Source organism: Staurois parvus, unplaced genomic scaffold (genome assembly GCF_062004578.1).
Source record: "Staurois parvus isolate SC_StPar_1 unplaced genomic scaffold, SC_StPar_1.0 ptg000005l, whole genome shotgun sequence".
Lineage (NCBI taxonomy): Eukaryota > Metazoa > Chordata > Amphibia > Anura > Ranidae > Staurois > Staurois parvus.
In genome coordinates this window covers 8,025,068-8,045,726 of record NW_028317801.1, presented here as the reverse complement: position 1 = coordinate 8,045,726, position 20,659 = coordinate 8,025,068, and the positions used below count along the sequence as shown (strand labels likewise).

At 42.8% G+C, this 20,659-nt stretch overlaps 1 protein-coding gene across 1 annotated transcript in view; it reads right to left on the bottom strand.

Moving 5' to 3' along the window:
- The window catches only part of DYNC2I1 (dynein 2 intermediate chain 1), a 112,793-nt gene that overhangs the window by 39,691 nt on the left and 52,443 nt on the right, over positions 1 to 20,659 (bottom strand). Inside the window, exons 9-12 of the mRNA XM_089651807.1 lie at positions 14,825 to 14,954; positions 11,291 to 11,402; positions 7,542 to 7,630; positions 188 to 317 (exon numbers count right to left, since the gene is read on the bottom strand). Coding sequence (XP_089507933.1) covers positions 188 to 317; positions 7,542 to 7,630; positions 11,291 to 11,402; positions 14,825 to 14,954 — 461 coding nt within the window. The remainder of the gene's footprint in view (positions 1 to 187; positions 318 to 7,541; positions 7,631 to 11,290; positions 11,403 to 14,824; positions 14,955 to 20,659) is intronic.

The following is a 20,659-nucleotide window of genomic DNA, read 5'->3' as shown; positions in this document are numbered from 1 at the left end:
CTACACCCGTAACTCCCCAAAGGCAGAGAATTAAGCCTGAATGTATGCCGTACGGCCCTCTTGTGGATGTGATGTACACTAAAGTATAAACAATAACACAAGCACTTCCTTTTTTACACCAAGATGATTTGAAGAAACTATAATTAGGCTTTAAATAGGAGCAAGAATAAATAGATTCATGTGTTACCTTGAAGAAATGTCAGGCTGGTATTTAAATGGAAGCAGCCCTCACTGATGGACATGCAGGGCTCTTTAGAGTGAACTTTGCTTCGAGACTGGTACTCTGAACGATTCTCTTCAAGCAAGACAGCCATGACCTTTCAAGACACAACAGACACTTCACAAAGATGCAAACACGCTAAATGAATATTCCGTTATTTTGTGCCTCTAGTTATTTCTCTGCACCATTGAATAATATAAGAATTATTGATTTAAAATGTAAAAATAAATCTCAATCACTTTACCAGATTAGTGCAATGGCAGAATCCATTTGTTTTAGATGCAAACTTGACCATGGCCATCTCCTACACCTGATTTGGCACTGCCATAAACTGCAGATACTGGAAACAAGTCAAAGCTACAGTATATTGCAGCAGGTGTCTCAGATTGTCCTTCTCCTGAACCCTATTATATGTATACTGGGTTAGCCAAATGAAATGCAACTATACAAGGACATCAATAACTCGCACAATCTTCAGAATAGACCAATACTGTATTACTACAATGCCTAATCTTTAATGCATCCCCCAGCAAGTACTAGAAGTTACATAACAGCCTTTGTAGGACAATACATACAACAACAAAGAGGCAGCCCCTGTAAGTCTGAAAAATTTGGACCTGTAATTAAAGTGGTTATAAAGGTTTGCTTTTTCTGTAACATAATAAACATATACTTACCTGCTCTGTGCAATGGTTTTTCACAGAGCAGCACAGATCCTTTTCTCAGGTCCCCTGCCAGCACTTCTGGCCCCTCCTCCCTAAAGAGTGCCCCCAAAGCAAGTTGCTTGCTCTTGGAGCACCTGTGTGTGCTCGATCCTGAGCTGTCTGTGTGTTTATGGGACACACAGAGCGTGGCTCACTCCCGCCCTCTCCCTCCTCAATGGCTGCAATTGACAGCAGCAGGAGCCAATGGATCCCGCTAGTGTGTTTCAGAGAGAGAGATCTGGGAGAGCCTTGGATCCCCTGCACATTACTAGATAGGGATCAAGCTCAGGTAATTATAAGGGGGAGGGGGGCTGGGTGGGAAGCTGCACACTGAAGCTTTAAAGTGGTTGTAAAGGCTGAAGGTTTTTTTACCTTCATGCATTCTGGTTTACAACCACTTTAAAGTTAAACTCCAGGCAACTAGAAAACACAAATGAAATACATGTATGAGAGCTTTTAACTGCTAATGGATTTACAATTCTGTCCGTTAGTCCTGAGATTTACACGGCTCAACCTTTTCTGGCAGGGAAGGAACCTGATTTTATCACTCAGTTCAGTAGCACTTAGGACTTTTTTGAACTGCAATCCCCATATTCAGTTTGCGGTTCTGAATGCATGTTTACATTCATTTGCAATTAGTTTGCAGCAATTTGTTTTTTCTTTTCTGGAGTTGTATTTGACTTGCTATGTGATGCGTTCTGGTGAGAAATAAAATGAAGCATGCTGTACTTTTTTTTAAAGCTTGTGAAAGCACTGCAGTGTAAAAGTGCAAACCAGGCTCAGTGAAATATATCACATCGAGAAAGACTGCATATGGTGTAAGCATTTTTTTCGACTACAAATGGTGTAAACAAGCCTTCACAGTTTTTGCTCTACCTCCAGCCTGTGTCCAAGCACTGAAAAGAGAAGCAGAAGAAGACTGATAAGCTTTCCACTCTACTCTCTCCTCCTATCAGCATGGTCCTTGTTAGCACATACAGTACAACTGATGTATTAATAATAACAGAGCTGAGTTGATTTGTGTCTCCATATCTGCATGGAGCTCAACTTTAAATACACAAATGCACCAGGGCAGACCCTACTTGAATTAAAGTGCAACTCGGACCAAAATCAATTTTTTTAGCTCGTTTGGAAAAACCAGGTGGGTTAGAAACCTTGCCAGGTTCTCTTTGATGTTTGTTACCTTATCTGGAACATTTCTACTTGCTTACTAACCCCATAGACACACGCACAAGCTGAAGTTTAAAATGAAGTATTTTTATAGTGCACAAATTGGAACTAAATTAAACAACACATTGCATTGACGACTTTTTTTTTTAAATGAACTTGTGACATTTCATTAAGTTCCACAGTCCACCATGTGGTGTGAGGCAGTGGACGGCTTAGAAATGAATGGAAAAGCCTTCCTGGCTCATGGTCCTATGCCTTATATGATTGGTGCCGGCTTCCGACCTAATAGGGCCATGACCAGGGAATGCCTCCTTTCTATTATGCTGATATGTCTGTGTACCTGTTTACATTTTCTCTATATATTATGGTGTCATAGTATGCATTTCTTACAGTACTGTACTTGGCGTTGTCTTTTTTACCTGTTATGTTCCCCCCCACCCCCCTTTTTTTTTCTTCTTTTTTTCTTCTCCCTTCCCTTCCCCTTTTTCCCTCCTTTTCCTTCCCTCCCCATGAAGGTTCCTTTTTGTATTATGTTGTATATGACGCACCCATGTACCCGGTGGTAGAGCCACCCCCTATGTGTGTCCTTGCGGTTGGGACGCAATTTCCACTGAGTGTGGTTTCGTTACACTATCTTAGAGTGTACATTTTCTTCTTCTGTCTCTTGTTTCTTGTCTGTTTTTTTTTCTTTTTTCTCACGGATCCGGGGCAGCCCAAGGTAAGGTTGCATTTGAGGATTGGACCGTTATTCCTAACCTACTTTGGCTGCTGAATTCCCTTGACTCAGTATGGCTTTAAAAGCTTTGAAGATTTTTTCTCAAAATATCCATGGTTTTAATTCTCCGACCAAGAGTTCTAAAGCGTTCCATCACCTTAAGTCCCAGGACGTGGACGTAATCTGTCTGCAGGAGACAAGGTTTTCTCAATCCCCGCACCATGTTACCGCTATCACCATTATCCGACCTTTTTCTCCACTTCGGCCCTTGAGAAGCATAGGGGCATGGTGATTGCTTTTAGACACAATCTGCTGTTTACTTGTAACCTGGAAATAGCTGAATCCCGGTAGGTATTTGCTCCTCCAGGGTACCCTTTGGGACCAGGAGGTGACCCTGGTGGGTTATTATGCGCCAAATAGATTTCAACACAAATTTTTTTTCTCACTTGTTGAAGATGATTTCGCACCACCAACGTGGTATTCTCTTATTGCTGGGTGATTCGAATGTTGCTCTTAACTCATCTGTCGATCGCCATTACCTGATGGGAGGGACCCCTAGCCCTGACCTCTCAGGAATCTAACTTGCGTGATACGCTGCAAGCTTATGGTTTGGTTGATGTCTGGCGGGAAATGCATCCCACGTTGCATGAATACACTTTTTATTCGGCCCCACACTTGAGCTTTTGTAGAATAGATCACGTTTTCATTTCCTTCCAACATTTATCTTTAATTCAAAAGATTGTAATCTCGACCTCGCCCTGGTCTGATAATGACCCATTGGTCTTTTCACTGTGTCTTTCTGGTATGGCTCGGCCCTCTTATGTGGAGACTCATTGAATCCCTGCTCACCACTCAGGCTTCTTGCGCTCAGGTTTTTTTGCACATTCAATCCTATTTTGCGGACAATGTGGGTTCTATATCCTCAGCCGTCTCTCTGTGGGAGGCTCACAAAGCCACCATTAGGGGTCATTTGATTCAGATCGCCTCGTCCAGGAAACGGGCCAGAGAGAAGAGGATGTTGGAATTGACCTTGAGGTTGGCCGTGGTGGACGCGGCTTGGAAAGCCTGCCCGACTATGGCCAATAGGAAAGCTCAAGATGTGGTGGCTGCTGAACTTGATCTTCTCTCCACTACACAAGCTGAGAAGGCGTTGCGTTTATACATGCGCCAATAAACCGGGGCCAATGTTGGCCAAGAAACTTAATTCGCTTGGTCGCACGCATAAACCTGTTCAACTCCGCATGAGGGGTGGTTGCCTTACCTCGGACCCTGTGAAGATTACTCATAGATTTGAGGATTTTTTTGTCCTCTCTTTACCAAAAACCTAACACCTTTGTCGCTGAACACGCTGATAGTTTTTTTGCTGAGCTGCACCTAACCACTTTGTCTGTTGCAGCCGGAGATGCCCTGAATGCGGATATCTCTGAATCTGAACTCTATCACGCCATCAAATCTTTGAAGGCCTCCAAGGCTCCAGGCCCAGATGGGTTTTCTGGGCTCTATTATAAAAAATTTGCCACAGTTCTGGTTCCTCATTTGATGGCCTTTTTCAGTTCTTTGAAGCAGGGTTCCCGGCTTTCTTTGGAATCTCTTCAGGCGCATATTACTATGATCCCTAAGAAAACTGAAGATGCTTTTGAACCGTAAGCTTTTCGACCGATCTCGCTGCTAAATGTGGACTTGAAAATTTTGGGAAAGATTCTGAGCACCCGAATTATTAAGTACCTACTCTCACTTATTCATCGAGATCAGGTTGGCTTCGTTTCGGGGCGAGAAGCTGCTGATAACATCCGTAAAGTCATCAATCTCATTCATATTTTACATTGCCGTAGGATACCAGGGTTTCTTTTATCCCTGGACATTTATAAAACGTTCCATTCACTTTCTTGGGAGTATTTGACATATACGTTGTCTAGATGGGGGTTTGGTGACGCATTTCTGGCTTGGATCTCAGCTTTATACTCATCTCCCTCGGCCTCTGTTAAATATGCAGGGTTTTTTTCCTCATCCTTCTCTACCTTCAGGGGCACGAGACAGGGATGCCCATTATCACCTGCTCTTTTTGTTCTCACTCTTGAACCTTTAGCTGCAGACATTCGAAATCACCCGGATATTTCTGGTGTCCCCTATGTCGGCACCCAATACAAGGCCACCTTTTATGCGGATGATGCCCTTTTGGTTTTAACCAAACCTCTCATCACTCTCCCCAATCTCCAGGTCATATTGGACAGTTTTTCGACTATATCTGGCCTTAGCATCAATTTGTCTAAAACCACGGCATTGAATATTACGCTCCCTGCCGACCTGGTTGAACGGTTGCAGACACAATTTCCCTACCGTTGGGCATCCCATTCTCTGACTTATCTTGGCGTTACACTTACTTCCTCCTACTCTGCCTTATTTTTGGCTAATTATTACCCATTATTGCGCTCTGTTACTTCCCTGCTTCATTCATGGCAGTTTCCTTCTTTATCATGGATTGGCTGGATACATGCTGTCAAGATGACTATTTTGCCAAAGATCCTGTCCTTTTTCCGCACTCTCTCTATTCAGGTCCCTGCGTCTTTTCTTCGTGTACTGCAAAGCCGGATTCTCAGTTTTATTTGGGCTCATAAACTTCCCAGAGTGCCTAGAGTCGCTCTGTATACTCATAGATTGCAGGGAGGTTTGGGAGTTCCACAGATTTCTAGATACTACTTGGCGGCTCAGATTTCCCAGTTGTCTATGCTTCATGCCACGACAGATATCCCGTTATGGGTACTCTTGGAATTACCCAACTGTGCTCCGCTTTCCTTTACTACATTGTTTTGGCTCCTGCCTAAGTTGCGCCCTCCGGATTTGAGCCCTATCATGCTTCACAGTTTACGAACCTGGGATTCTGTAAAATATTCGGGTAATTTGATTTCATCATTTCTACCTCTTTTGCTGATTACGCATAATCCTTTATTTCTGCCAGGCCTAGAACATCCCCCTTCTTTCTCTTGGTGGACCTCCCATGGCTTTGTTATTGTACATGATTTTCTGAGCGCTCGTACGTTTCCATCATGGGAGTCTCTTCAAGAATCAAGGAGGGTCCTGCCACGGGAATATTATCGGTATTTGCAATTGCGCCACTGGGTCCTATTCCTCCGTCGTACCTCTACATACCCTTACTGCAAAACGCCCTTTGAGCACCTTTGTCAGCATTCTCCAGGGTCCCCTGGTCTCATTTCTGTAATTTATGTCTCCCTTAACAGTAGGTCCTCCTCACCACCCCTGTTTTATGTCTCTCAATAGGAGCGAGATCTGGGTGTCTCAATTGTGGTGGAGGATTGACATAGGGCCTGGGGGATGGTGGCAAAATGTTCATTCAATTCAGTTACTCTTGAGGCAGCCTACAAAGTTCTTCAGCGGTGGTACTGGGTCCCGGCGCGGACTGCTCACTTTAATCCGACTGTTGGAGATAGGTGTTCCCGGAACTGTGGTCTACGTGGGGATGTCTTCCACATTTGGTGGTCATGCCCGTGATTGATAGGCTACTGGTCTAGGGATTTTGATTTGCTACAAATGCTATTTCATATTACAGTCCCTAGGAATGCAAGGGTGGCCCTCCTGCATTGCCCAATTTTGGGTCTGTCTAGGTCTCAGCAGAAATTGGCATCCTACCTATTTATTTCGGCCAAACTTGCTATAGCTCAAGCTTGGCGAACCCCTTCGGTTGTCTTCCAGGGGGTGAAGACCCGGATGAATGCTATGTTGATCAATGAATAGATGTCTAGCATTCTTCATGATTCTCATCCGAGATTCCTTAAGGTTTGGGAACCTTGGATACGTTATTCCTTGCCATCCCTGCCTCCTACTAGTTATGGCCTCTTATAGTTGTTGCCTGTGCTAGCCCTGGATCCGTGATTTTTCTAGTTTGTCTTTCCTCCATGTTTTCTTTCTGATTCCTTTTTTTTTGTTTTATGTTCTTTATCCTTTGTCCTAACCCTTTTTCTTTTCTCTTCTTTTTCCGGTACTATGTTGAATTACTGCTGCTATTATTTGGTCGGCTTTTTGCCGTCCCTCCCTGATGTCATTGGACATTTTGTTATTTGGCTAATACAAGTCAGCAGGATATATCTGTTTATGTGTTATTGTTCTGCTCTGCCCCTGCGTGGGTGTATCTTGAGCTTGTTGTATTCTTAAAACAAAAAACTTTCTTAATAAAAATATTGAAACAGAAATGAATGGAAAAAAGAACACCCCGTCGTACTTCACCACCACAACGTGAACCAGCCAGGTAGGAGACAAGACATTTTGCCTTGTCCTGTAGTGGGACTGCACTGGAATAGCTGCCAAAAGCAGTTCCATTGCACCTGTGGTGTGAACAAGCCCTTAAAATTATAGTAACTGAAAAAGGACACTGCATTTCTGGCAAGATCAATGTGCATATTCTGCATTTGCTGAAAATCTGTATTTCACCGCTCCCCTGACCATCTACCTAAACAATGACGTACACATACCATGGCAAAAATGGAATCCTCTATCACATTTGGCGGGTATTGAGTATTTCTATCGCACTATGGGTGCTTCGAGTCACAATGACTTAAACAATTTGAGCTACTTATATCTGCAAATTAATATAAATTATTTATTTACCTTATAAAATATTAGCTATGATCATAATAAAGAAAAAAAAAAAATGTTATACATTTTCTTTTAAGGTTTTTGCAATTTGCCTGCAGTTTTGTAAGAAGATGAGCAAACTTACCTGAGCAGCAGAGCGAAGAAAACCTGTTAGCCGCTGAGAATCAACATTGGATTTAAAGCCCATGTTTCCCTGTGAATCATTTTTGTGACCTGCAATAAAAGACCAAAATGTGTGACAAAAATTCCACTTTATAAATCTTTGTCTAGGGCAGGGGTCTGCAACCTTTAAGACATAAAGAGCCACTTGGACCCGTTTCCGAGAGGGAAAAAAAGACTGGGAGCCGCAAAACCATTGCAACATTTAAAACAAATCCGACACTGCATATATTGCAAAAAACGCTCTGGTCATGAAGGGGGTTTAAGGGCCCAGTAAGCAAAGGGTTAATCAGGGCCACAGTGTATCGTCATAATCACAATCATAGCCTTAGGTCAGTGGTGGGAAACCTTTTTTTTCGACTGAGCCAAATCTCGCCAAAACCACGATTGAAATTTATTTTGAGAGAAACATTTTTAAAACTGAAAATACATCCCCCATATAGTAATTCATCCCCCATATAGTAATTCATCCCCCATAGTAATTCATCCCCCATATAGTAATTCATCCCCCATAGTAATTCATCCCCCCTATAGTAATTCATCCCCCCTATAGTAATTCATCCCCCATATAGTAATTCATCCCCCGTAGTAATTCATCCCCCGTAGTAATTCATCCCCCCTATAGTAATTCATCCCCCCTATAGTAATTCATTCCCCATATTGTGTGAATTCACTTACCTTTGCTCCGCGCGTTCCTCTCGCTGGGTTCCCGCGCCGTTCTGGTCTTCAGGGCGGACTGTGAGAGGAGAGGAGTTCGTCACGCTGCCCCGCCTACATCCGGGCTGCCCCGCCTACATCCTGACAGCCAATGTTTGCCAGTGGGCGCCCGGCACACAGAAGAGCTGCATTAAAAGAGCCGCGGCTTGCCGACCCTATTGCCTGTCACCTGGTGGGCAGTGTGCTCCGGAGCCGCAGGAAAGGTGAAAAAGAGCCGCATGCGGCTCCGGAGCCGCGGGTTGCCGACACCCGGTCTAGGGTAAAAAATTAGCACATAAAAAAGAGAAAACACTAAATGTTCACACTACATGGATTTTGCAGAGGGTCCCATAAGATGACAGACACTCTGATGGAACTAGTCTTTTTATTTTCAATACCTAAATAGATTTTAATTCTAGCAATTAATAAAATTTATTGCCATTAGACTAGGTCAAAAAATGGAAGGTTTCCTATTTGCTGCAGGAAGAACACATACACTGGTTCTTTATCTAAAGACTTTACACATGGGCCCCAAGCTAATCAGCATTATGTCAAAATCAGTTTTGTCAATGTAGATGGATTTTTCTTTCATAATTTAAAACAATTTGGTACAAAAGATTTAGATACAAAGATCTCGAAGGTTGCCATCCTTACCTTTTTTTTTTTAATTAAGTAATTACGCCAAAACAGACCAGCGATAATCAAGAAAGAATGTGAAACCAAAAACAAAATAACATAACCTATAAAGCTATAGAACATACAGCTAGAAACAACCTCTGCAAAGATCGTACGGAATTACTTCACTCTTTACAAAAGATTCCCTGAGCCAGTACAATCATCCATATTGAACAGCTCTTATCATAACTCCCCATTGTAGTCTAAGCTATGAGACATTACAATATAATCATCACAGTCTCAGCAAAAAAAAAAAAAAACAATAAAAAACAACAAATTTCCCTACCTGTCTGGTATAACAAGTGTCTCCCTCCCTTCAACAGGTCCCAGGGTCAATGGTGAGAATGTGGAGTCTTTCGACTCCAGCCACAGAGACCATATTTTTTAAAATGTTTTACATCCCCTATGTTTATAGGTTAGATCCTCTCTCCTCAAGTTAAGGTTGAGATCCTCACACCATTGACTATGAGTTGGAGATCTAGGCGAGATCCACTTTTGAAGGATAAGTTTACGGGCTAAGTATAGGGATCTCATCTATAGTAAATGTATCTCAGAGGGAAGGGTGTCCTCTGGAATTATACTCAGGATTGCATGTTTAGGATACATCCCTACCTACACGGCGCAAATTGAATTAAGGGTTTTAAAGACAGAAGACCAGTAGCGATGGAGTTTAGGGCAGTGCCACAACATATAAGTGTACCTATGGCTAAATTACATCTAGAACATAGTGGAGATTCTATCTTCCCCCAGGAATACAGTTTTTGCAGGGTGTAGTGCACCCTATGAATGAAAAACAACTGAGTCAGGTGTTGTGAGGGGGACAAAGATACCTGAGTTAGAGATTTCAATGCCTGAGTCCATTCGAGCAGTAATAGATGTTTGCAGAGTGGAATATAAATCCCCAATTAGACCTCTTTTAGGACAAGATGTGGAAATTGTCATAGTCAATGGTATTGAAGGGTTATATTTTAGTAAAACTGTTGCATCTTGGCATTGTAAAGGAAGGCGCAACTGGAGATATTGAAAGAAAAAAATGTATTGGGTATATGGTATTGTTCTACCAGTGCACTAAAGGGTAACAATACATCCTTATCATACAACTGATGGATAAATTTGATGCCAGTCCTTTTCCAAAGATCAAAGCCTTCAAGTTTTGTCACTTCCGGTAACTGGGGGGCATATATTGAGTATACCCTTCGTGCATGGTTAGGGTACGGACACAGTCCCATAATCTATGGGTTAGGTTAAATGTAGGAAAGGAACGTTTAAGGTAGAAATGATGAGACACCAACAATTGTACCGGTGGGGTATTGACAAATTGAGAAAGAATAATACACTGTATTGGGTCACAAAGGTCAAGACTATTCCAGCCATACCAATGCTGCATCTGCGATGTTATAGCCATCCTTACCTTTGATTAACTACCTAGGAAGACAATGACTTTGGAAAAACAAGCAGCAAGCATCAAAATAGTCTGAACTCTCTTCCTGCATACTTGTTTCAGGTCAGTGACGCACTAGGTTGTGAAGAAATTATCAAGATGACAACCATGATGGAGCCATTTTAAATATGTCAGTAATGAAAGCTTCCCCAATCCTACCCATATAACATGAAAGCTTACACAATCCTACCCATAAAACATCCCGTCAAGGCAACCAAACAGCAGCACAAATGGTTTTGCTCCTACTACAAAAAACAAATTTACTGCAAACCAAGCCTTGTGAGAAAATAAATACAACTGTGTTTTGCTGTTCTATAATCCCACTTTCAAATGTTGGGATTTTACAGATACATAGTTAATATAAATACATGCAGGGGAGTAAATTGTATTAGTAACATTAAGTATACAAATCCTACCTCTTATTCAGCCATTCTGACTTACCGTGACCTAGACAGTGTTTACAGGCCTTAGCTTCAGCCTCTTCCAGAGAATATTCTGTTGCTTGTGCTTCTACCTTTGTGCGTTTATTTGGCATTGCCATAGCATGTAATGGCCATCTTTGACACATACCAAGAAAAAACTTTCTGGCAGTTTCAGGTTTTGTATACCCAATAAGTCTAGGTTCATTAAATGCAGCTCCACAGGGAGAATCCCACAGGTAAAGTGAAATTCTCTCATGATGGCTGCATGGTGTGTTGATATGAGATTTCAGGGGCAGAAAGCTTCTTTAGGGCATTAAATACTGTATATTTATTCTCTTCCTCAAGGACTAGCTAAAGTATAGCCCAATGGTATAAATTGCAACACAACAGTATAAATCCCAATATATGTTCACATAAATCTATTCCATCTGTGTAAGTCACAAACAATTTAAAAAGGTATTAATTGTGCAGGTTAGTCACCTCCACATACAACAGCTCCCTCTGCTGGATGTTGAGTCCATTTTTCTTCAATATCTATTTCTTCTGTTTGAATGTCTCTGTCAACAGCATCGTCGTTGCACTGGACGTAAGCCTGATATGTTAAAGAGTAAAGAAATGTAAGCAATACCAGTTGATCATCTATAAACCAGTATGATAAAAAACATGAACAAGAAAAACTTGTGTGTTAATGATGTCACTAGAGAGCAGACTGGAGATTACATTGAACTCAAAAGGTCAACCATAATATAAAATGCAAGAATGACAGACAAAGTGCAAGAAAAAAACCAAAACTATTTATTGAAAACAAAATCCACTTAACCCGGAGGCTTGTACCTTACACATTATATGAACACACAACGTGCTCAACAGTGTTTGCCATATCAAAATAAATTATTCTAGCATGAAATTTAACAGTTAAACCACAGTATAATTTCCAAATAAGTATTACGTATACACCAGTAAAGATTGAATTTTAGTATAAAGTATACTCAAGCCAAGTCCTGTGTATTTTTTAGTGCCAGCATCGCAAAAAACGTGCATTCAGTAAAGGAGCTTACAGTCATTGGGCATTGGGAGAAAAAAAAGCAGTCCCTCTTTTTTCAAATTTAGGATACGTTTTTGTAAGCTAAAGTGCTAGTTTCTCTGATTTTAACGTGTTATTGATTTGCATGATCGAATTGAAATACGTGGATGGGGGGGCAGATTTCTAGTACTGGAGTATCAATTTGTTTGCCATAACGGCTCTAAGTACAGGCAGTCCCTGAGTTACAAATATCCAACTTACACACAACCCATACTTAATAAAGGAGGCAGTATGATGTCATGCTGGTCGCAGAAACCACCAGGAGGTAATCTTTCTGCTCACCTACTGTCTGGCAGACCTGTCAGCAATCCCACATCACTGCATGGCCAGTTAACCCTTACCTATACTATCCAAAACGTAAAATAATTTTTTTGGCAGGAGTTACACTTAAAAAATTTACCTGTTACAACTTACATACAAATTCAACTTAAGAACAAATCTACAGAACCGATCTTGTTCGTAACATGGGGACTGCCTGCATGTGGTTAGATAACTTTCATCCACTGCAAGAGTGGTTTGACATCTAAAATACATAACAATGGATTCAGAGGAATTTTCAATTAAAAAATATCCTCACTGGTGTCTCAGTCACTCTACCCTAATAATGATACAGGTTTGGACATCACCATAACATACAGATAAGATCACTATGATGCATATTTGTCAGAAAACTCACTCATGTGCAGCATCTATTTGTTGCAGCCTTTTAGGGTATAGTACACTCTATATGTAGTAATATATACTAACCCAGCTCTTCTCAAACTTGTTACGCTGGCGATAACCTTGAAATTATTTGGCTTTAATTTAGCAGGGGACCCCTGCTAAAAATAATCACAGTTAGGGGCGAAGCTGGCTTCCGGCGAGTGAGCAGCGGGCGTTCGGAGCTCCGGCTGGGACACATCATCCTGCAGAAATCCTGACAAGCAGAGGGCCACAATTCTGTACCCCACGGAAACTGGAAGGGAGGCTGAGGCGGGTGAGCACCTTACAATGGTGAAAATCGGGCAGGCTGGAGGGAAATCCTCAGGAGAGCACCTTGCTAGATTTGCCTGGGGCTCTCAAGATGGTGGCTGCTGTTGGGACACACGTGGAGGAGAGGAGGAGATGGAAGAGCTGCCACAAACATCCTCCACGGCTGTGAGCAATGTGTCGCAGGGAAGCTCCTTGTCTAAGATGGATCACTCCTCTAAGAAGGGACAGTCTGTGGTCAGTCTGCCAGGATCTGAGGAAGGTGGAGGGGACAGAGGAGAGAGGGAGCAGCAGGAGCCATCGCTGAAACAGATCATGTCAGCCATACACCTCTGTCAGACAACTCTCACAGATCACATTGGTGGGCTTAAAGCTGATCTGTCGTTTCTGAAGCAAGACATGCAAACAGTAAAGGAAAAAGCTGCTGAGGCCGAACAATGGATCAGTGATTTGGAAGACATAATTCATCCTTTAGAGGGATCTGTGCAAAATGCTACCAAGGAGCTGACAGTTCATACTGGCAAGTTGGGAGATATAGAGGACAGGCTGAGAAGCAATACTATCAGACAGGTGGGCTTCCCGGAGGGGGCTGAAGGAAAACAGCCTGAGGATTTTCTGGATAGTTGGCTTAAGGAACATATGGAAGCTTGTACTTTCTCCCGCCTATTTGCCATAGAACAGGTGCATAGGATTCCCATGTGGGCTCCACGTCCAGGAGCTCCTCTTAGGCCTATGATAACACATATACTACACTTTCGGGACCGGGAGAATATTTTGAAAGCGGCTAGAGCACATGGAGAACTTCTCTACAATGGCAGTCATATATCTATATATCCTGATTTCTCCGCAGCTACGCGGAAGCAGTGAGCGAGTTTTGTTCATGTAAAAAAAGATTGCGAGAGTGTCAGTTGATATACAGTATGCTATATTCTGCTAAGCTGAAAGTGGTGGATAGGGGTACAGTACATTTTTTCAGTAGCTCAGTGGAAGCCTCCCATTGGCTGGATGCCAGGGGGCGCCCGAATGTGGCGGATGGCCGCATGGAGGATTTACCTCTTCTATGGATGTCTCTTATCCTACAGGGAACTTGATGCATCTTTTCCAGTTTGACGCTGTGGGTGCTCTGGTTTTTTTGGGGCCCTGTGACAACACAGAGCTGCCTGGGGATTTTCTGGAGAGGTGTGTGCTGCAATGCTGCGCTCTGGAGAAGATTGCTGCATGACTTTATCTTTAACTGTTTCAAGAGACACATTTGCGGGGCTCCAGGTTCATTGCTCTGCGGCATTTTTCTATTGCTCAGGTTTATCATGCAGAGTACTCCACCTATTCCAGAGGGGTTGCTATTCTGCTTGCCAAATCCTTGAATATACATGTCTTAAGGATTAAGACGGATCCTGCTCATATTTCCTTATATTTTTACCTCCACCCTGAGGTCCTCCTTTTACCAACTATGCTATCTCCTTCTCTGGATCCCTTACCCCCGTTTCCCCTCCCCCCTTCACCCCATTTCCCTCCTTAGACCCACCAACTGACTGTCCCAAGGCTTTGCACCCATGCGCCACACACAGATCCCAGCCCATTTTTATAAGAGGGTGCAAACATTGTGATGACATAATGCCTCCTGAGTAATGCTCTAATTTATTCTGTTGAGATCTTGTTCTTGTTTTCCATTGTTGGGCTCACGCCCCTTTTATTCAGTTTCTGGTTGATACTTTGTAACCTCTGACTGTTAATACATATTGGTACCATACTGCAGTTCCTTTGTCATATGCTGCTTTATGTACCAGATGTTTTTTTTCTCAAATATTATGGAAAAAAAAAAAGTGCTGAAGCTCTTGAAGCTGTGCTGGTAAATAGCACAATCATGGTTTCCGAAGTGCAAAGCCTTATATTTAGGATGCCATAAATGTTCTAGCCCAATACACCTATTCATTTTCTCGATGCCATTTTAAGGTACACACCTGCTTTGTGTTGCTCTTTCCAAAGTTGCGAATGTACATCTCATATTCTTTAACAGGGGCCAGATCCAACAAAGAGAAAGTGGATGAAAAATCCAAATCAATGAGACGGAGAATTTCCAAACTTCGCTTCCTAAAAATAGATATACTGCTTATAGAACATAGTACTAGAAGAAAAATACACACTGCACACACATTTTTTGGGAAAGAATATACTCTATACATAACTAGACATGTTTGCACCCATCATAGATCATATTGATTGATTGAGCATATGATTTGTCACTGACCTAATGTGCGCAATATTTTGTTTTGTTTCTCCTGAAAAATATGTGAATAACAGTTCTGGTCCAAACCAATTTCCAAAAGACAAAACTCAGATTTTTATTTTATTAGACATTATCCCTTACTGCAACATTCTGTGTATCAGAGTATGGCTGGGACAAGAAATGACAGGAAATCTAGCCAGTGGACACAGTAAGCAATACATTAACCCATAGCACAAACCTTATCTGACGCCTAATAACATGACTTTAACATCTCTAACTTACCCTAAGCTTTATCGTGAATCTGTGCTTTGCCTAGAAAAGTGAAGGAAAGTATTGTTGGAGGAAGGGTGAGTTAAGTAAACCTGTTCTTTGATCTGTCTGATCAGCACAGGGTCACTTTAAACCCTTAGGACGTAGCCTGATGTACAGTGCCTTAAAAAAGTATTCATATTCCTTGATATTTTCCACATTTTGTCATGTTACAAGCAAAAACGTAAATGTATTTTATTGGGATTTAATGTGGTAGACCAACATAAAGTGGAGATAATTGTGAAGTAGAAGGAAAATGATAAATGGTTTTCAAAATTGTTTTTACAAATAAATATCTGAAAAGTGTAGCATGCATTTGTATTCAGTCCTCCTGAGTCAATACTTTGTAGAACCACCTTTCACTGCAATTAGAGCTGCAAGTCTTTTTGGGCATGCCTCTACCGGCTTTGCACATCTACAAAGTGAAATTTTTGCCTATTCTTCTTTGCAAAATAGCACAAGCTCCGTCAGATTGGATAGAGAGTGTCTGTGAACAGCAATTTTCAAGTCTTGACACAGATTCTCAATTGGATTTAGGTTTGGACTTTGACTGGGCCATTCTAACACATGAATATGCTTTGATTTAAACCATTCCATTGCATCTCTGGCTGTATGTTTAGGGTCATTGTCCTGCTGGAAGGTGAACCTCTCCCCAGTCTCAAGTCTTTTGCAGACTCCAACAGGTTTTCTTCTAAGGTTGCGCTGTATTTGGCTCCATCCATCTTCCCATCAACTCTGACCAGCTTCCCTGTCCCTGCTGAAGAAAAGCATCCCAACATGATGGTGTGTTTAGGGTGATGTGCAGTGTTAGTTTTTTTTTGCCACCCATAGCTTTTTGCTTTTAGGACAAAAAGTTAAATTTTGGTCTCATCGGACCAGAGCACCTTCTTCCAGATGTTTGCTGTTTCCCCCACATGACTTCTCGCAAACTGCAAATGGGACTTCTTATGGCTTTCTTTCAACAATGGCTTTCTTCTTGCCACTCTTCCATAAAGGCCAGATTTGTGGAGTGCACGACTAATAGCTGTCCTATGGACAGATTCTCCCACGTGAGCTGGGGATCTCTGCAGCTACTCCAGAGTTACCATGGGCCTCTTGGCTGCTTCTCTGATTAATGCTCTCCTTGCCCAGCCTGTCAGTTCAGGTGGACGGCCATGTCTTGGTAGGTTTGGAGTTGTGCCATACTCTTTCCATTATCAGATGATGGTTTGAACAGTGCTCCGTGAGATGTTCAAAGCTTGAGATATTTTTTTTCTAACCTAATCCTGCTTTAAACTTCTACAGAACTTTATCTCTGACCTTTTTGGTGTGTTCCTTGGCCTTCATGATGCAGTTTGTTCACTAATGTTTTATAACAAACCTCTGAGGGCTTCACAGAACAGCTGTATTTATACGGAGATTTAATTACACACAGGCGGACTCTTTTTACTAATTAGGTAACTTCTGAAGGCAATTGGTTCCACTAGATTTGTTAGGGGTATCAGAGTAAAGGGGGCAAAATACAAATGCACACCACACTTTTCAGATATTTGTAAAAAAAATTTGAAAACCATTTATCATCTTTCTTTCACTTCAAATTTATGTGCCACTTTGTGTTGGTCTATCACATAAAATCCCAATAAAATACATTTATGTTTTTGGTTGTAACATGACAAAATGTGAAAATTGTCAAGGGATACGGTGTATAAAATTAGGCACCTAGGCATGCAGACTGCTTCTACAAACATTTGTGAAAGAATGGGCTGCTCTCAGGAGCTCAGTGAATTTAAGCGTGGTACCATGACAGGTTGCCACATGTGCAATAAGTCCATCTGTGACATTTCCTTGCTACTAAATATTCCATGGTCAACTGTTGGTGGTATTATGACAAAGTGGAAGCAACTGGGAACAACAGCAACTCAGCCACGAAGAGGTAGGCCACATAAAATGACAGAGCAGTATCAGCGCATACTGAAGCGCACAGTGCGCAGAATTCCCCAACTGTCTGCAGAGTTAATAGCTAAAGACCTCCAAATTTTGTGTGGCCTTCAGATTAGCACAACAGTGCATAGAGAGCTTCATGGAATGGGTTTCCATGGCCGAGCATCTGCATCGAAGCTTTACATCACCAAGTGCAATGCAAAGCATCAGATGCAGTGATGTAAAGCACCCCGCCACTGGACTCTAGAGCAGGAGTGATGAATCATGCTTCTCTGTCTAGCAATTTGATGGATGTGTCTGGGTTTGGCGGTTACCAGGAAAACAGGCCTGCCTGTTTTATAACATGCTTGACATTGTGTCATGTATAAAATTTAATGGAGGGGGATTATAGTGTGGGGTTGTTTTTCAGGGGTTGGGATTGGCCCCTTAGTTCCAGTGAAGGGAACTCTTAAGGCAGGGGTATTGACCTAAAATACAAGAAGGTCCGGTCACTAAAATTTTGACAGGGGTCCGAACCTTATGTTTGTGCTATGACTGAGTGTAACAGAACCGGAACCCAGACCGCACTGAGTTTTTCCGTTATAGCACAACTTCCCCTGTCCGAACACCATCCACGGACCACACCCTTGGAATCCCTCAGGAAAATAGACAACACCCAGCTCTTACTAAAACAGGAAGCCAACAACTCTTTATTTTACACAAAACACAGAATATATACAGAGGGCGGGGAAACACAACCAGGAACAGGAAATACATCATCAGCCCACCCTCTCAGTGGGAAGGGCTACAGTATAGGAAGGAAACACCTCATCACCCCTCCCCATCCAACCAGACACAGAACAATGAGATGCAACCATGTGGCAAAGGACATTGACCAACCCCCACACCAATACAAACAGTACATCCCATAATAGTTCTCTGGACAGGAAGACACAGCACAATGGGGGGTAGCACATGGTAGTAGACAATGGACAGCCATGTGGCCTAGACAAAGGGACACACACTATACACAGGACTCAGACATTCACATACACACCCTGTAACCCTTAACAGGCACAGGGTGGGTTAAACATAATGATTTGGGGAGATGATACAGAGGTCCCCCCACCCCCAAAAGTCGCTCCCGTCACACTGAGTGTAGTCACTGTATGTCTATACAAAAATGAGAAATGTACAATTTCCATAGCAAGGAAGAAAGGAGTGGATGGAAGGAAGGCAGGGGAGGAAGGCAGGAAGGAAGGGGTGGGTGCAAGGAAGGAAGGAAGGGAGGGGTTAAATGCAAGGAAGGAATGAAGGGAGGGGTTAAATGCAAGGAAGGAAGGAAGGGAGGGGTGGGTGCAAGGAAGGAAGGAAGGGAGGGAAGGATGGAAGGAAGGGGTGGGTGGAAGGAAGGGAAGGGTGGCTGGAAGGGAAGGGTGGCTGGAAGGAAGGAAGGGGTGGATGGAAGGAAGGGGTGGGTGGAAGGAAGGAAAGTAGGAAGGAAGGAAAGTAGGAAGGAAGGGAGGCGTGGAAGGAAGGAAAGGAGGATTGGAAGGAAGGGAGGGGTGGGTGGAATGAAGGAAGGGAGGGAGGGGTGGGGTGGGTGGAAGGAGGAAAGGGAGGGGTGGAAGGGAGGGAGGGGTGGGAGGAAGGAAAGAAGGGAGGGGTGGGTGAAAGGAAGGGAGGGAGGGGTGGAAGGAAAGAAGGGAAGGGTGGAAGGAAAAAAGGGAGGGGTAGGTGGAAGGTAGGTTGGACTCACGTGACTCATTCAGATGCATGAGGCTGTTAGCTGCTGTGTTCAGTTTCCCACGCACACATCCTCTGAAGCTGCAAGGACTTGAGTGTGGGCAGGCACAGGGGGAGGCAGAGCAGATTCAGCCTCTCTCCCCTTTTCTCCTATTGGTGCAGAGGATGGAGGGGCTGGGCATTGAGAAGAACACAGCAACGGTGGGAAGGGAGGGAGCAGAAAGAAGACTGAGCTGTCAGGTATGTTGTTTGCAGCGGTGGGGGCGGTGTCAAGCAGCGATCTCCTGTATGACTTTCAATGAAGCGGCTGGAAGCTGCTACTCCACCTCTCCCTCCCGCAGGTTCCAGCTGCTTTACTGAAAGCCATACAGGAGATCGCTGCTTGTCATTGCCTCCACCGCCACCCCTCCCACACACCCCTAGTCCCAACACTGCTCTCCGCCACCACCTTATTTAATTTTTGTCAGGTTTTTTGCCATCCTTGGACAATTGGAGAGATTTCCCTCCGCTTCCTGTCCCTTACATAAAACAGGAAGTAGAAGGTAATCCCTTCAATGTCAGGGTATGGTTGTCACCATAACTAGTGTCCTTATTCGAATATTTCCCCCCTATTAGTGTTATGGTGATAACCTAATATTAGGGATTTTATTTAACTTAGTAAATCTTAGTAATCAAACTAAACAAGAAAAATACACAGAGCGAATCTCCCCAATGAGGGCACAAACAGTAATAAAAGCTTGACAGGTGAAAGGGCATTATCTTGCTGCAATGGAATGGCAGCCTGATTGCTCTGCCAGGAGATCCTAAGCAGCTTTACAACATCCTCACCCGCCGAGCACCACCGATGACAGGGATAGAAGGATATCCACATGGAGCTATGCTCCTCCAGTGCAGACATTCACTCTAGAATACATCATGTGGAGGAACATACTGACCATATTGAGAGATGGAGAATTATACTAAAGCATTTAATGATGTGGTTGATGCTCATGATAGCCACATGGAGGAGCTCCAGCACCAAGTCCAAGCTTGTCGATTTGGAAGACACATTTTTCTGTGTATGCAGACAGAAAGAAACAAGGAGTGATGATAGGCACATCCTGACCCCTTTGTTTGCTACATCATAGATTCAGTTATTTTTGATAACCATCCCCTAGTTATAGTCAATGTCTACACTTCCAATACGTGCCAAAAAAAACTTTTTTAGATTGCTTATGGATAGGCTCTGCCCCTACCCATGGGATCAGCTAATTATATGTAGTGACTTTAATGAGGTATTAGATTATAGGCTAGACTCCAAGATCTATAGAAAAAGGGCTACTGCCCTTACTTCTGGTCTCCTCTCAGGAGACCTTTATGTCCAATTGAGATTCTGACACAACACAGAAAGACACTACACCTTTTTCTCCCGTACCCAAAAGTTGTACTCTACAATTGATCTTTTTCTGGTTAACAAAAATGTGCTACAATCAGTTTTGCTCAGATCGGTTCTATTACGTGGTCAGACCATACTCTGATCTCTTTAGAGCTATACAGTATTTTACCTCGAACAAGAGACTCAATCTCTTTGGAGATCGAACATATCCTTACTCATCCTTCTTACCTCAAAAAGATC